The sequence below is a fragment of the Megachile rotundata genome, chromosome 6, assembly GCF_050947335.1.
Source record: "Megachile rotundata isolate GNS110a chromosome 6, iyMegRotu1, whole genome shotgun sequence".
Taxonomy (NCBI): Eukaryota; Metazoa; Arthropoda; class Insecta; order Hymenoptera; family Megachilidae; genus Megachile; species Megachile rotundata.
The window spans coordinates 10,804,585-10,821,794 of record NC_134988.1 but is presented as its reverse complement, the minus strand read 5'-3'; the positions used below and the strand labels follow the sequence as shown (position 1 = coordinate 10,821,794).

At 35.0% G+C, this 17,210-nt stretch overlaps 1 protein-coding gene across 2 annotated transcripts in view; it reads left to right on the top strand.

Moving 5' to 3' along the window:
• The window catches only part of Glurb (metabotropic glutamate receptor B), a 300,574-nt gene that overhangs the window by 277,519 nt on the left and 5,845 nt on the right, over positions 1-17,210 (top strand). For both annotated transcript variants that reach the window (XM_012285055.2, XM_076532779.1), the window contains exons 5-12: positions 6,310-6,454; positions 11,900-12,151; positions 13,386-13,560; positions 13,618-13,724; positions 13,783-13,932; positions 14,004-14,137; positions 14,554-14,712; positions 15,641-15,807. In XM_012285055.2, coding sequence (XP_012140445.2) covers positions 6,310-6,454; positions 11,900-12,151; positions 13,386-13,560; positions 13,618-13,724; positions 13,783-13,932; positions 14,004-14,137; positions 14,554-14,712; positions 15,641-15,807 — 1,289 coding nt within the window. The remainder of the gene's footprint in view (positions 1-6,309; positions 6,455-11,899; positions 12,152-13,385; positions 13,561-13,617; positions 13,725-13,782; positions 13,933-14,003; positions 14,138-14,553; positions 14,713-15,640; positions 15,808-17,210) is intronic.

Genomic DNA, 17,210 nt, shown 5'->3' with positions numbered 1-17,210 from the left:
CATCTCATTATTTTATCGTACAGCATCAGCTCTAACATTCTACTGCTTCACTATGCTTATCTTTTACCGCACTACTATTTTATCAGTACAATATTATTCTCCCCTACTATTTCACCATTTCTACATTTTACCATGCCTTGTACCCACAAAATAACCTTCATCCTGATCATACTGATACTGAAAAAGGTTAACGCGTTCTCCACGGTTCGAATCAGGATATTCGATGTAACTTTAAAATCTAATCTCAGTTGTAATTCGCAATCTCAACCATAGAGTGCGCACTGTAATTTCATCAGCAATTTGTATTAAAATTACAACTTTAATAGTAATCGATACAATGTCGTACAACATGCGATCAAGAAAATGCTCACGTCTGCCAAGAATAATTGGAGAAAATTGAAGCATACAAAGATTTATTTTCTGATACATATTCAGAGAGCTTAAACCGTGACGGTAATCTTTGTTTTCCTTTTGCATCTATTTCCCATTCTTCATTCGTGAAATAACACAATTTTTGCGACAGTTAAATGATCGTTAAATCACTTTATGATAAAAATTTTATACACTGAATATAGGAGAAAAATACACAATTATATTCATTTTAATTTTCTAATCAGAGTTAGAGTTAACGTAGAAGATACGTTAATATTAGAATCTGACAAAACATTAATTGTGATAATGAAAATGTTGTGAATAACTTTTGCAATATTTAAATAATTGCTAAATAACCTCATGATAAATATTTTATAAACTCTGAGTATAAGAGAGAATACGAATATATGTCCATCTTAATTTTTTAATCAGATTGTTTCAAAACAGAAGATACGTTAATATCAGAATTTGACAATTAAAACTTTAATCACGATAACCGTGTGCAGACGTCAGAAAGTTACGACATAGTTAAGACAGGATTAATGAACTTGAAACTCCGAAGTCGAGGTGAAGAAACTACAAGTTTGAAATGTAGAAATTAACATCCGACCTTGGAAACTCTGCCTTCCTCTGCAGAAGCCGTACTTTTAACAACCGAAAGTTCGTAAACTTTGACATCGAGCGTTGATAACTTGACGAAGCGAATTTCAAAGTTTTAATCTGAAAAATTAGGAAACTCCGATCGATGATATCGAGAAAGGAACAGCGATGTTAAAAATTGAACAATAGTAAGGAGATAAGGGTGTAAAAGGTGAAAGACGAAGAACCATGACCTCGAAGTTTGAAATTTCATGAGTTTGATAAATATTCGCCGGGACAGGGCTCGAGGGATATCTACCCCTGTTTTAACAGCCCCCACAGCCTTCATCCTTCATCTATTTCCCTTCACCGCGAACCGTGTAATATTTAAACGTCGGTAATGATACGAAATTGGCGTTTAGGTGCGCTGTTGAATTTCATTCTCGCATAATTTGGACCAATAAAGACCTGTGTGTTGACATTTTCGATGGATTCTTTAGAGACAATCTTTTGGAGATTTAATACGTCAATTTTATTATTTGCGAATATTATTTTCAAACTTCCAATTGTATAAATTTCTAACCTACAAATTTCAATATTTGCAAATTGTCAAATCTCTAAAATATTTATGAATTCTTAATTGCCCAAGTTTCCTAGTCTCCCAAGTCCAAATTTGCAAATCTCTAAATTCTGAAACTCTCTTTCCATATTTACAACTTCTTGAATTACCAAATTCTCACATTTCCAATTTCTTAAATTACCAAGTCCCCACATTTCAAATTCCTAATTCCCCAAATTCTTAACCTGTCAAATTTCCCAATCCCCAAATTCATAATTGTCTAAATTCCCAAAACTCCAAATTCTGAAACTCCCTTTCTATATTTCCAACTTCTCAAATCCCAAAATTCTCACATTTCCAACTTCTTAAATTGCCAAGTCCCCACATTTCAAATTCCTAATTCCCCAAATTCTTAACCTGTCAAATTTCCCAATCCCCAAATTTATAATTGTCTAAATTCACAAAACTCCAAATTCTGAAACTCCCTTTCCATATTTCCAACTTCTCAAATCCCTAAATTCTCACATTTCCAACTTCTTAAACTACGAAATCTCCACATTTCCAAATTCCTAATTCCCCAAATTCTAAAACTGTCAAATTTTCCAATCCCCAAATCTCACATTTGCAACTTCTCAATCCACCAAACTCTCACATTTAATGCGAAAATCCCTAAATTCCCAAATCTATCCAAGTACTCAAAAACCGAAAGTCCTCGACAAATTTCCAAATCGTCAAAACTTGAGTATGCCTCGTGCGGCCGCCATTTTGTCCAGCGTTACCCAGCGTGCACCACCGCAAAATGGAGCGAATACCACGGAAATACTCCGTACTTAATTCGTTGTATTAATATGTAACGTAAGAAGGATATCAGTTATGAAACGATTCAATAAAGCCCGCAGAGCCATAAAATAAGAGCCGTATATTTCCATGAAATTCAGCGCGAAATTGGAGGCCGACAGAGTCTGTGCGACAAGACAGGAATCACCTGAGGGTATCGTTAAAGATTCAAGGGAATTATTAGACGAACTCTCGTCCCCGCGTATCATCTCGCATTTTTCCTCGAGTGGAAGCATTTTGTTCCCTTCCGTTTCCTTTTTTTTCTGTTTCTCTTTTACGAGGCCGTACTCCGTAAATTATCGTGCGAGAGGGAGAAATAAAGGCAGAAATTGACTGACACAGTTCGGAATGTTAATATCGCGAGCAGAGATTAACGAGAAATAACATTGTTATCGCGCAAACGTGACTTGTCAAACGGTTTCCGGTTCTTTCTCCCTCGCCACCGTAATCGTTGCACCGACAGCTTAATGACAAACGAGGTTACCCCGTTGGCCGAGCAACGTTTCGCGTTTTCCGTTTGTTTTTCGTGTTAATTAGACGAGGAAACGACCCGCCAGGAAATCTTTTTTATATGGTATCCACGAAAATGTTGCGCCCCTAATGAACGCGGCTTACAAAAGAACGTCGATTTAATTTCCACGTTGGATACCGAGGGTCACGTTAAAAATTATACGCGTGACAAAAAGAGAAATACAGAAATACTGCATTACGCGGGTTTATTATGACCAGTTTAGTTTCTTAATTTAGGACAAACTTTTTCTTTAATAAATCCACCCCGGTTTTATGCCTGCTTTATGATTACGTGAAATATAGGGGTGCGGATACGGAGGACCATAAGAAAATTGTATTGTAAGGTATAAGTGCATAGGAGCATAAGAAAATAGGGCTATAAAGATGTGGAGATGGTAGGGATTTGGGGGTAAGGATGTAAATATCTTGAAATGTAATGTAGTGACATAGGGTTGTAGGAATATAGAGCTGTAGCAATGTATAGACATAAGGATTTAGAGATATGTGAGTATGTGGGGATCCCACGATATATGTATACAAAGATATAGCAATATATAGAGATGAGTTTCGAAATTTAATTAAATAGGGATGTAGAGATTTCAGGACAGTCGTAACATTTTCTCGGTCAGTTAACGAAACAATTTATTACATATCACATATACGAAACAGTGAAATCGTAAAAGCTAAATTTCGACCATCTGTTTCTCCCTTTAACATTTGATGTCTAATGGCTTTTATCTCTCAGCAACACTTGAATGCTTAAAAGTATCGATGGATTCTGAACTCCAGTCCTACAAGTTGTAGCACCATTGTGTTAATGCATCTCCGGTTGACTAAAAGTGCATTCACAATGGAACTTCTTAAAATGTCACTTTATTCACCGATTCTGACAGAAACTTCAGATACAATTCCCACTGACGTATTTCTGCAATTCAACATTCAATTTATTGAATCCAATTTTGCTTACAAATGTAATTAACGTCACTCGCGTGTATCGATTGCAAATTGACATTGAATTGTAGACATCTATTAATTCTTAAGCAATCGTCGCTGATACAAAATCGAGTGACACTGACAGGAGGATAATTAAATTTCCTCTATCAAATGTCCTGGGTCTTATTTCCTCTGGGCTTGTCACGGTTTCATTTACCTTCTCTTTTATTGCAAACGTGACGGACCCTACGTGGAGAGACTTCTTCAAAAACTACCCTTTGACAGCACTAAAATTTGCAGCTTGACTATCAATTTTTTGGGGACCTTTTTAATAAAAATCTCCCTTATAGCTTCACTATAAATGTTTGTCTCTATAAAAGCTTCACTATAGATTTTTATAAAACATCTTGCACTCGTATTTCTATGACAAACTAGCCCTTGTTAAAGTAAAATCGATGTGAAACAACAGGTTGGACACAAACGAAGACTCGTAGCAATTTTCAACCCCATTACTGGCCCTCGGTAAATCTAATGCGGAAAACAGGAATTGAAGAACGTGGGGTAGAGAAAGATATAAGTCAATGTTGAGGTTATATCTGGGTCAATGGCGTTGGTCATATGCCTGTCTATTATTTTGTAGCAGCAGAGCACGTGACGGGTTGCGATAAATTGCGAGTCATGTCAACAATGTTGTACCTTGACCTCTGCGTGTTTACACAGAGTATATCATCATTATCTACTGTAACAGTGTAACAGATATAAAGATTCCAAGGTAAAATATTATTGCAAATTAGGATTTATGTTGACGAATGTTATGTTCTTTTATTTGAGACGTTTGAAATATGGAAATTATTTGGACATTATAGAATATTATTAGAACATTGTGACAGATATATAGCATTAAATATTTAGACATCTAACATGTTAGATATTTAACATGTAATGTTACGTTCAATTATTTGAGACGTTTGAAATATGGAAATTATTTGGACATTATAGAACATTATTAGAACACTGTAACAGATATATAACATTAAATATTTAGACGTCTAACATGTTAGATATTTAACATTAAAAATTTAAACAAATTGTAACAAAATATAAATGTCATAATTCAGTTTCGTTATAGCGTTGTTCAGATTAAATTTTTAACGTGTAAAAATGTTTCATACGAAAATAATTAACGGAGATAGAATTTCTTTCGCATCGGTTGACGCGTGTCTCGTTAAGGGATGGTGTAATCTGAAATAGTTCCAGTCCGTGTATTATTAAAAATGACAAAATGTGAAGCATTCTACGTGCAATATAAATGAGAAATATTAATAAATAAAAAAATACTGAAATATGTTACATTATATTTTTCAATCCGTTTCAAAAATTGTCTGACGTCTCAAATTTTTAGAGTAATTTCGACGTGATTAGAATTCGAATCTGTTCCCATCGATTTTGTATTAAGAGCGTGTTAATTGAAGTTCGAAATAAAAATAAGAAGACCATTCGTAGGACAATACGAGCGGCAAACTGGATGAGGGACCTTAAATGGAAAAGTACGTGTTTAAATGGAGGGAGTCCCTCGAAGGGATTGCAATCTGAACAACAGCGGCGGATAAAAAGAGAAATCGAAGAATGTCCCTTTAGGTATATAGATCCCTCGAGCGGAACGAGATGATGGGACCTTTTTAATAAAAATCTCCCTTCGTCGATTTTGAATCGCAAATCAACGAGGGAAATATTTTAATTCCCCTCCGGTAGACATACGAGCCCCGCTATCGATTTCCGTTTACGTTGAATACTTTTATGGTGTGTTGACCGTGACGAGAGAATTAATATAATTTGAGAAATTGTCAGCATGCAAATTTTCGTGATAAAATAGCTTGGCACGTTTATCGTGATCATCAGTTCATGTATAATTCAGAGATAATTCGAGTGAAAGTTATTATACTTGAAGAGGAAATTATGGGGGTGAAAACTACATCAGATTATGTCTTCTATGAATTCGCAATGAACTCAGTTTCTGGAACTTTGGAATTTTCGGACTTTCTGACTTTAGGATGAAATCTCACTTAAGTCATGGAAAAAGTCACACTGCATACAGAACTATTTCCAACTGCGTTTCGAATTCAAATCTTATTTCTTCGAAAACATTCGTATTCTTCCTACAATTAAATATGAAACGTTTCTTCAAAAACGTTACAAATTTATTTGTAACAAAATGAAGTATATTTATTGTAACACGACGCAAACATGTATTTCCTTTTCATATTGGAAAATAAAAATCACAATGTACTGCAATTGAGAGAATAAATTTAAAGAAAGCCTGTTTTATTGCAGGCCTTTGAAGAGCTAAAAGAACTATTAGGAAAGCTATTAGGAAAACTATTAGAAAAAGAAATACAGGAAATGAAATATATTAATTGTAACACAATAGAAACATGTATTTTCTTATCATATTAGGAAATAAAAATCACAATGTACCATAATTGAGAGAATAAATTTAAAGAAAGCTTGTTTTATTGCAGGCCTTTGAAGAGCTGGAGGAACTATTAGGAAAGCACGACATATGCATAGCGATCAAGGAGAAGCTGGTGAAAGATTCTGGCGTGGCTGAAGAAACTGCGTACGATAATATTGTGTTAAAATTATTAACAAAGCCCAGAGCAAGAGGTGAGCACATTTTAGCAATAAACTTGTAAAATAATCTTCCACGTCGCTGACTAAATAATATTCTTACGTAACCCAAAGTAAACTTCAACGTTTTCTTACGTGCAGAGTATACGTTTCATTCTTATGGAACTGTGACTACATAATCTTACTGCAAATAAATAAAAAGTTTCATAAAAATGTACATCTTCGTTAATCATACGGGTCTAATAGTACAAATAATGTAACAATATTAATAGTGAAATATTAAATTAAAAATTCAATTTGATTTGATTTGTTGACAGACCAATTTTCATATTATTTTCATATTATAGTACTAATAGTAAAAATAATATGACAATATTCATAATAAAATATTAAATTAAAAATTCAATTTGATTTAATTTGTTGACAGATCAATTTTTATTTTATTTTCACAACGGAAATTATAATAAATTTCGACGATTATTTCCAACATAAAATGCATAACTATAATTTCATTTTAATCGAAAAATGCAAATTTCCAAGACAATTAAAAATATATATATCAAAATAAAATGGATAACAGAAAGGCAGCAAAGAAAATATCTGCAAAAACGTGCAAGTAAAAAGTGCAAATAAATGGCGGAAATTTTCCATCTTTAACGGTCGAGTAGAGAATAAATCACGGAAATAAATTAGAGATTCGCTGGCAAACAACCACGAGATCGTGAGATCCACTTACAAATACCTCTTGCAAACGCAGTACTCGATAGCAACGAGTTGTGCATTGAGAATCTCGCGACTATCGATTTGCGCCCTGCAATCGAGTCTTACAATACCCAGATGCTTGCGAATAGCTCGTCAGATACGGGGAAATTGAACATTGTTAATAATTCACCTTTTTAATTTAAAACATTCGGTGCTATTCTTATTTATTACGAGCTGCTTTCAGTACGTACATATGCACGGAATTGAATAGTATTGAGAGGTTTATTGATGGCACGCTCGGTGTTCGCATGCTAGGTATCGACACGCTCGCTATGTATCCGCTAGGTATTAGAGTGCCATTGCAACACTTCGAAGTTTTCGAATTTTAAGGACTCTAAATTTAGTAGTTCTGTTGTGTTAAAGTTCAAAAGTTACAAACTTTCAAAATTCTGAAGTCATACAATTTTACAATCTCAGTTTCATAATTCTGAAATTGTAAGCAAGTTTTTGAAATATAAAAACTTTTAAATTTTAATGCTCTAGAGTTCTAGTATCTCCAAAACTACAAAATACCGTAATCTAAAACCCTAAAGTTTTAAAACTGTAAAATCCCACAAATTCTCAAATCTCAGAGCTGTAAAATTCCAAAACCCTCAAATTTCGGAGCTGTAAAATTCCAAAACCCTCAAATCTCAGAGCTGTAAAATTCCAAAACCTTCAAATCTCAGAGCTGTAAAATTCCAAAACCCTCAAATTTCGGAGCTGTAAAATTCCAAAACCCTCAAATCTCAGAGCTGTAAAATTCCAAAACCTTCAAATCTCAGAGCTGTAAAATTCCAAAACCCTCAAACTTCAGAGCTGTAAAATCGCAAAACCCTCAAACCTCAGAGCTGTAAAATCCCAAAACCCCCTAATCTCAGAGGTGTAAAATCCAAAAATTTTAATCTCAAAATCCCAAAATCTCCAAATCCTAAAAATCCCAAAAGCCTAAACTTTCAAACTCCCAAAATCCCAAAAGCCTAAAGTCTCAGATCCGTAAACTCCCAAACCTTCAAAGTCTGAAACTCCCTAAGTCCCAAAACTCCAAACCCTACCACAAACATATCAAACATTTTTTGAACTTTTTAAAAAATACGAACGCACACTTTCACGCGGAACACCATCAAACAGAAACTTGTGGATGGCACAGAAATGTAACATGTTTGAAACTTCAATAGAACGTTGCCAGAAATATGCAAACGCCTGTTACACATCGATGGAGCGTTTCAGAGACTCTCGACTGTCCCATTCACTGTATACATACACTACCTCTCGATACTCTCTCAAAATATTACTTGAAATACAAAAAAAAAACATTGGACCAGTCAGAAAAAAACGTGTCGATTTACCAACGCGTATTTGTATTCGTTGCGTGAGTGATGAAAGAGTAACATCTAGAATGTGTATCTTGAGACCAATTTGTTGTATCAATAAACGCGTCAAATGAAATATGTAGCTCTTTGGGACACTCACTGGATATCATTTGATCTTTCTTGTTTTCTTCTGAAATATCAAACTGCTTGAGAATATTTGACTTTCAGATTTTTCAAAATCTGAATACCTTTTTGATCAAACCATTATATGTAATGTTACACTTCAAGGTGTAAATGTAAAAAGCTGTAATGAAGTAACTGTAAGTCAATCTTAAACTTCAAGGTGTAAATGTAAGAATCTATGATGAAGTAACTGTAAGTCAATCTTAAACTTCAAGATGTAAATGTAAGAATCTATGATGAAGTAACTGTAAGTCAATCTTAAACTTCAAGGTGCAAATGTAAAAATCTATGATGAAGTAACTGTAAGTCAATCTTAAACTTCAAGATGTAAATGTAAAAATCTATGATGAAGTAACTGTAAGTCAATCTTAAACTTCAAGGTGTAAATGTAAGAATCTATGATGAAGTAACTGTAATTCAATCTTAAACTTCAAGGTGTAAATGTAAAAATCAATGATGAAGTGACTGTAAGTTAATCTTAAACGAAGATAAAATATGTATTTTCAAAATGTCTAACAATAGAATAACGAAAACAATTTTACACTCAGTTGAATTTTGAAGAAACGTTGTAAAAACTTTATTCAAGATAGAACCTGAAAATTCGTCTTAACAGTATAATTTTAAGGTTTGTTTAACGAGAGTTACAAAGTACGGTTATATCAAAGGTAAATTCTTGGTGTGTACAATTGATTATAAAGGCGGTAAAGAAAGCGTGGTTTCGGAATGAAACGAGAATCTCCCCGAGCGAGCATAATTCGAAGGGAATGGTCGGAATCACCGTTTTTTCATGCCAAAGTCTTTTTATCTCTCGATACCCTGGTGCCCCGCTATCAGAAAAAGCTTCAAGGAGTCCGTTGGACAGATACGAGAATCGCGATATTTCATCGACCTTCCAAGTTTGCAGTTACTTCAGACAAAACTAGCACCTAGAGAATCACTGGTTTCCACTCTCGAGAAACGGAAGCGTACGTTTAAGACGGTCGAGCTTTAAAAATAAAGCTCCAGGTCCGATAAGAACGATCGTCTTAGTGGCCAGTCGAAATTACTCGTTCAGCAAACGGGAACAAAACGAGGCGAAAGAGGGTAACCTTCGGGTGGTGTTTTATGAAGAAAACGTCAAGAGTTGAACTTGTAACCTTAGAAAGACTATTAATCTTCTCATCCCCCTTTAAATAGAGCACAGTTGACACGAGGTAGACAATGGTATTGTCACAGTCTTTATTTCAAGAAAGAAGTCCTCGTGTTCCCGTGAAATTATTACGCGTTAGATCGTCCACTTTTGTGTTCGATAAGTAGACTCGCCGAGCATACAGTTTTCTTTGCATGCAAATTGAACCGTGTTCCTCTTTTATACCTCCATTTTTCTTTCGTATTCTAGACCGTACATTTTATACGCCAGGTCCTGATGAAGTCCCGTAATCTACCTTTTCGAAGGAATAAACCACTATGAGTGCTTTTATGAGCGCTTCATGGAAAGGTCGAGTAGGTTTTTGGACAGTGTTAAATCTTTATAGTGGGTCTGTGATATTCGATTTAACCGATTTATTGATATTCGTGACTTTAGTAAGTGGTTTTAGTAGCGTTTGACAGTTTCAGACTTTGCAATTTTAGAATTTTGGAGATTAGGTACTTTGATACTTTGTTATTTTTGACTTTGGAAGGTTTTAGAGAATTTGGAAGGTTTGAGTTTGCAAGTGGACACTTTGGAGCTTTGATGTTTAGAAAGCTTGAAATTTTGGGACTCTGACATTTTAAGGTTTTGACATTTTTTAACTTTGATACATTGAAACACTTTGGAGCTTGAGGACTTTGGAATTTGGTCATTTTGAAACTTGAAAATACTAAGTTTTTGAAATTCTGAAACTCGATGACTTTAAATATTTGACACTTTGAGGCTTGAGAACTTTGGAATTTGGACACTTTGAAACTCAAAAACGTTAGGTCTTTGAAATTTTGAGACTTGATGACTTTAAATATTTGACACTTTGAAGTTTGAGGTCTTTGGAAGAAGAAAATTCTTGAACACATTTTTGAAACGTTACTTCATAATTTTTTAACTATGGTATTTAAAAATTTTGAAGCTGTAACATCCTCATAATTTCAAAACTCCTTAATTTTTTAATTTCCCCAATTTTTTTTATCGTAACCAATATTCTCAAACATCAGAATTCTTCAAATTAATAAAACACTACTTACAAGTTCTACTTTCACCCTGTCCTCTCCACATTAATTATGCAACTCCTTTCATAACACTTCATAAAAAAAGAATACCACCGTAACCTTACACAAGTAACCTTAAACTTACACCCTTAACTACAGCGTTTCAGTTCAAAGAATCATGAACTCGTTTTCTACGAGAAATTAATTAAGACGCCTGAGTCTTTATATCCCGGCGAGAGATAGCATTAAAAACAATAAAAGAAAGTGCAGAACAATTGCATTAAATTAAATTCCATCCCTCTGGCAAAGATTCCACTGTTCTGTGTACCTTTAGATTCCAAGCAACAATGAAGTTTCTTCTTGTGAACTATACACTGCTGTCGAGTTTGACCCTTCGGATCGTTTTAAAGCTTTAAATACTGAAAACGAGGGAGTTTACGATATCCGCGAAATAAATGAAACGCAACATTGCTTTGTGCACGATGTAACTTTTTACCGGTTGGAAATTAGAGGAAATGTAATTGTCAGATTTAAATAGTTATTTCCGTTCTGAGAAGTTGCGATGTTTCTCTGTAAAATGTATCAAAAAGGAACTTCGTTTGAAAATTTATTATTTCGTTCATTTTAATTTGTATGATTTTTAGGATTGAATAATGAGTCACGTGGGGGGTGAAATTTTAGGGGTTTTGAAAATTTCAAGATTTAGGGATTTAAGGATTTAGGAATTTAGAATTTGAAGATATTTTAGGGATTTAGGGAATTGTGGCTTTTAAAGATTGAGGGTTTTAGGAATATATATTTTTTTAATTGAATAATGTGTCACATGGGGATTTGAATTTTTGAATTTAGAATTTTGAAGCTGTTTTAGGGATTTAGAGATTAAAAAATGGTTTTGGGAATTGAAGCTTTTAGGAACATGTATTTTTGAAGATTTAAAGGCATGGAAATTTGAAGATTCATAAACTTGAACATTAAATATGGAACTTAAATGACAAGTTAACTCAATAAGGATTGCAACCAAAGTAAAACAAATGAAGGTAAAATTATGAAAGCATAATACAAGTTCTACCGTTTCTCTGTTCAGGATGTATCATATTCGGATCGGATCAAGAAGTTGCCGGAGTTATGAGAGCAGTTAGACGTTGCAATGCAACCGGTGCGTTTTCGTGGATCGGCAGCGACGGATGGAGCGCCAGGGGGTTAGTTAGTAACGGTAACGAGCCAGAAGTTGAGGGTACACTATCAGTTCAACCTCAAGCCAATCCTGTCAAGGGTTTTGAAGAGTACTTTCTGAATTTGACCGTGGAGAATAACCGAAGGAATCCGTGGTTCGTTGGTAAGCGAATGACTAAAACACTCGAGCTCTTCAACTTTGCCAATCTGAACTTCTCCGAGCACCAACGGCATCGGCTTATCCCAAAATTTCATTAAAAACAACCACTTCTCGTACGAGAAAAAATAGACCTAACAATTTCATCTTCCCAGAAAATGTGGGAAAAGTTACGGTAATTTTCTTTGGGAGTATCAGAAACTTAGATTTGTTTTATGATGTTGGTTTAATAAAAGAAAATTGAAGTAGAAGTTGGCTGATTATGAAAGATATTCATATGGTAATATTAAAAGAAATTAAATGGTCAAGTTTTTGAGAGTATATATTTTTTAATTATACAGGCTGCTTCACAAATGGTGCTGCAATTACAAGGATAAGTCTATGTCTTTTGATAACGAATATAAGAACTTCAACGTCTTAAAAAAATTAAATAACGATCAAGTTTTCAAGAGTACATATTTTTTTAATTATACAGGCTGTTTCACAAATGGTGCTTCAATCACAAGGAGAATAATTCTATGTCTTTTGATAATGAATATAAGAACTTCAACGTCTTAAAAAAATTAAATAACGATCAAGTTTTCAAGAGTACATATTTTTTTAATTATACAGGCTGTTTCACAAATGGTGCTTCAATCACAAGGAGAATAATTCTATGTCTTTTGATAATGAATATAAGAACTTCAACACCTTAAAAAAATTAAATGACGATCAAGTTTTCTATAGTATATTTTTCTTAATTATACAGGCTGCTTCATAAATAGTACTGCAAACACGAGGAGAATAATTCTATGTCTTTTGACAATGAATATAACAACTGCAACATCTTAAAAAAATTAAATGACTATCAAGTTTCCTATAGTATATATATTTTTTAATTATACAGGCTGCTTCACAAGTAGTGCTTCAATCACAAAGATAATTCTATGTCTTTTGATGAAGAATATAAGAACTTCAACATCTTAAAAAAATTAAATAATGACCAAGTTTTCTATAGTATATTTTATTTAATTATACAGGCTGCTGCACAAGTGGTGCTGCAATCACAAAAAGAATAATTCTATGTCTTTTCATAATAAATATAAGAACGTCAATACCTTTTTTATTATCTCAAAAATAAATGAACCTTATAAACCTCTAAATTCAAGTACCAATAATGAACAAACCAGTCCAGTTTGAAAATCAGTGCCCTACAAAAATGAACACAATCACCATAAATAATTAACCATAAAACTTACAGAATTCTGGGAGGACCACTTCCAATGTAGATACCCAAACGCATCCAGAACCCCATACAACCAAAAGTACACGAAACCGTGCACTACAAAGGAACGTTTAACGAAACAGAACACCGCGTTCGAGGATCAGCTGCAATTCGTGTCGGATGCAGTAATGGCGTTCGCTTACGCGTTTCGGTATGTCATAAATTCGCCATCGACTTAGCAAAGTATTCATGACGATTTGGTTCTCAGAGACATGCATCGGGACCTCTGCCACGGTAAACCGGGACTCTGCGACGCGATGAAGCCAACCAAGGGCACGGAGCTGCTGAAATATTTGAGGAAAGTGGATTTCGAAGGTAAAGTGTAGGCGAATAAAGTCGTAAAACGTGGATTTATTCGAGTGGAAATTTAAAGGTCTGAGCGGTGACAAGTTCAAGTTCGACAAAAACGGAGACGGTCCGGCCAGGTACAACATCATTCACTTCAAGCAAATAGAGCCGGGCAAGTATAAATGGATACGAGTCGGTAAATACCTGGAGGGTGAATTACGGCTGAATATGTCCGGTAAGCTGTTGGACCAATAAGAGACGGTTTTTCATAAAATCGGACGTCACCTACTCGCATATTCCTTGCAGAAATCCAATTTAAACTTGGACATCCTCAGCCGCCCGAAAGTGTGTGCTCTCTGCCCTGCGAGGTCGGCCAAGCAAAGAAATACGTGGAGGGCGAACGGTGCTGTTGGCACTGCTTCAACTGCACTCAATATCAGGTTTGTGATCGCGTTCGAACACCTATCCGAGAATATTCCTCGGACATACTTTCTTCTTTCGTCCTTTGGTTCTTTTCGTATTACCAATATTTTATGGAACAACGCGGTTTCTTATTAAATTATCGTAGAGATATTGCTCTTTATTGGACGAGCGAAGTCGAAATAATATTACGACTTCGTGACAATTTTTCTGAAATAATTCGTGCAGAGGTACACCATTTTTCTACGTTTACAATGGAATAATTTAGTGACATGGGTTCCGGAGTTTTTTAGTAAATTATACAGAGTTGGGTTTTCGTCAACCACCTAAAAATCTTGAGTATAGAGGTTTATGAACTCATTGATAAAATATGTTTCTTCTTGACAGCAAATGTTTCTTGAATAAGGTTTATGAGTTTGAAACATGTTTTCCGTAGATACGACATCCGAAAGACGAAACCCAGTGCATTCCTTGCCGCCAAGGCACCGTACCAGACGAAACACATTCTACTTGTCGTGATATCCCCGAGGAATTTCTGCGACCAGAAAGTGGTTGGGCAATAGGAGCAATGTCTTTCTCCGCTGTGGGAATTATGGTAAATATTGCACAACTCAATAAATAGAAACGCAGAAAAGAAAACTAAAGAAAGACCATTTCTACCGTTGCATACGCTAACGATCATAGATTACATAAATTACACGTACTCTGCAGACTTCCATATATCATAAATATCCAGAGCCCAGTAATTATGGTACATAATAGCTATTTACAAGTTGCAAATGCGATAGAAATGATGAGATATGCAGTTTAAAAGAGGAAGATAGTTTGTTTATGAGAACAAGAAAAGTATGTTGGCAATTAACGTAGAATATTCACTACACGCCACTTTTCCTCGAAATAGGCACATTGCAACCTGTAATAAGGTACACTATACTCGCGATGAAACGATTATGACTTAACGACTTAATGATCGCGTAATAATTTCGACCGTGAAACAGAAAATCACCCTCGACAAGTGGCAAAATTGCTTGCTACCGAAAGCATTATCGATTTTAGTTTCGCAACTTGAATCACAGAAACGAATGTTCTTTTCTGAAATATTCATAATTATTTGCGGTGAAGTGTTAATCAATTGGACAAACTTTTTGATTTATTTTGTTAGGTCAAGAGTTGACTTTCTGCAAGACGTATGTTCAGTGAAATATTGATGATGGCATTTACAGTGACTTTGAGACGAAATTTTTGCTAGTTTTCACCCTTGAAAACAATTCAGATTTTTCATTGAAATAATCATGATTTCTATTGAAAATTGCACATGCACCCTGTATGACATGAAACACCCTGACATCATAAAGTTAAATACCAAAGAAATGACTACATCAGATTTCTAAAGTCTTTAACAAAAATGAAACTAGGTCAATAAAGAACTAAGTTGTAGCTCGAATTAAATAGTGAAGTACCGAAGGAATAAGCCAATAAATTGTTAAAGTAACGCTACATAAATATTAATATTTGTGAAATAGATAACGCTGTTCGTGTGTGGGGTGTTTCTGAAACACAACGACACCCCGGTAGTCCGTGCATCCGGTCGCGAATTGTCGTACGTCCTGTTGTCCGGGATTCTGCTCTGTTATCTCGTTACGTTTGCCCTGGTGCTGAGACCAACGGACATCGTTTGCGGTATTCAAAGGTAAGAGATGAAAGGCATGCAACATGGTGTCCGGCCATTTTTCTTTGGCAAGAGTTGCACACAAGAGTTGTCGAGGGGTCGCCGAGGAAAATCCAATTTCACCGCGAAACGAGACGACCCCAGACTGCGAGGATATTAAGTGGTAACACAGTGCATGATCGATCGACGTAAAGCTGATAAAGTCGGGGACGAAATTTCATCGGAAAGTGAATTACGGCCGATTCAATTGCAGGGAATCAAAAGAAGAATATAAAGCGGAACAGCGAATCCATTAGACGTAACGTTGCACCTGCTTTCAATCTCTTAAACGTCCACGTATTTTGTATCGACGTGTTTCTATTTTCTCTACCGGATGATTCTAAAACGAACGTCGTAAAATATGCTAGTGTATTCTACGAATCGATTCTGGGAAATAAGCTGCTGTTAAATATGAATGAAACGCTGCACTTTTTGCTTCATTTATATATTGCTACTTTTAGTGCAACGTCATGAGGCATGTAGCTGTTCTTGATAAATATGAATGAAGATACTTTTTGTTTTAGGAAGTTCATTGTAGACTTTAGGGTGTACGATGGAGTTCGCTGAAGAACATCGACAAAGTTCATTTCCGGGCAATAGTTTGAACGTTCGAAAATAACTTCTCCATATTTGCGAATTCATTTTCTAATTTTCGACGGTCCAAATTCTCTAATCTTGTAGTCTCTGTGCTCCTGAATTCTCAGATTCATATCTTAGATTTCTATCCTCCAGAATTTCCGAATCTCGAACCTCAAATTCTCAAAGTCCCAAATTTTCAGATTTTCAAATCTTTCTAAACTTCAAACTATTCTTTGAAGTTTACCTCTAACGTTTCCAAATTTTCGTATCCTTAGATTTTCTAAGTCCCAACTTCTCAAATTTCTAAATTTTCATATCCTTAGATCTCCTAAGTCCCAACTTCTCAAACTTCCAAATTTTCGTATCCTTAGATCTCCTAAGTCCCAACTTCTCAAATTTCTAAATTTTCATAATCTAAGATCTCCTAAGTCCCAACTTCTCAAATTTCCAAATTTTCATAATCTAAGATCTCCTAAGTCCCAACTTCTCAAATTTCCAAATTTTCATATCCTTAAATTTCCTAAGTCCCAACTTTTCAAATTTCCAAATTTTCGTATCCTTAGATCTCCTAAGTCCCACCTTCTCAAACTTCCAAATTTTCATATCCTTAAATTTCCTAAGTCCCAACTTTTCAAATTTCCAAATTTTCGTATCCTTAGACCTCCTAAGTCCAAACTTCTCAAACTTCCAAATTTTCATATCCGTAGATCTCCTAAGTCCCAGCTTCTCAAACTTCCAAATTAAATCCCCAAACCACCTAAATCCGAAATTTAACTTCTCCAACCTCCACATTCCCGAATCCTCAA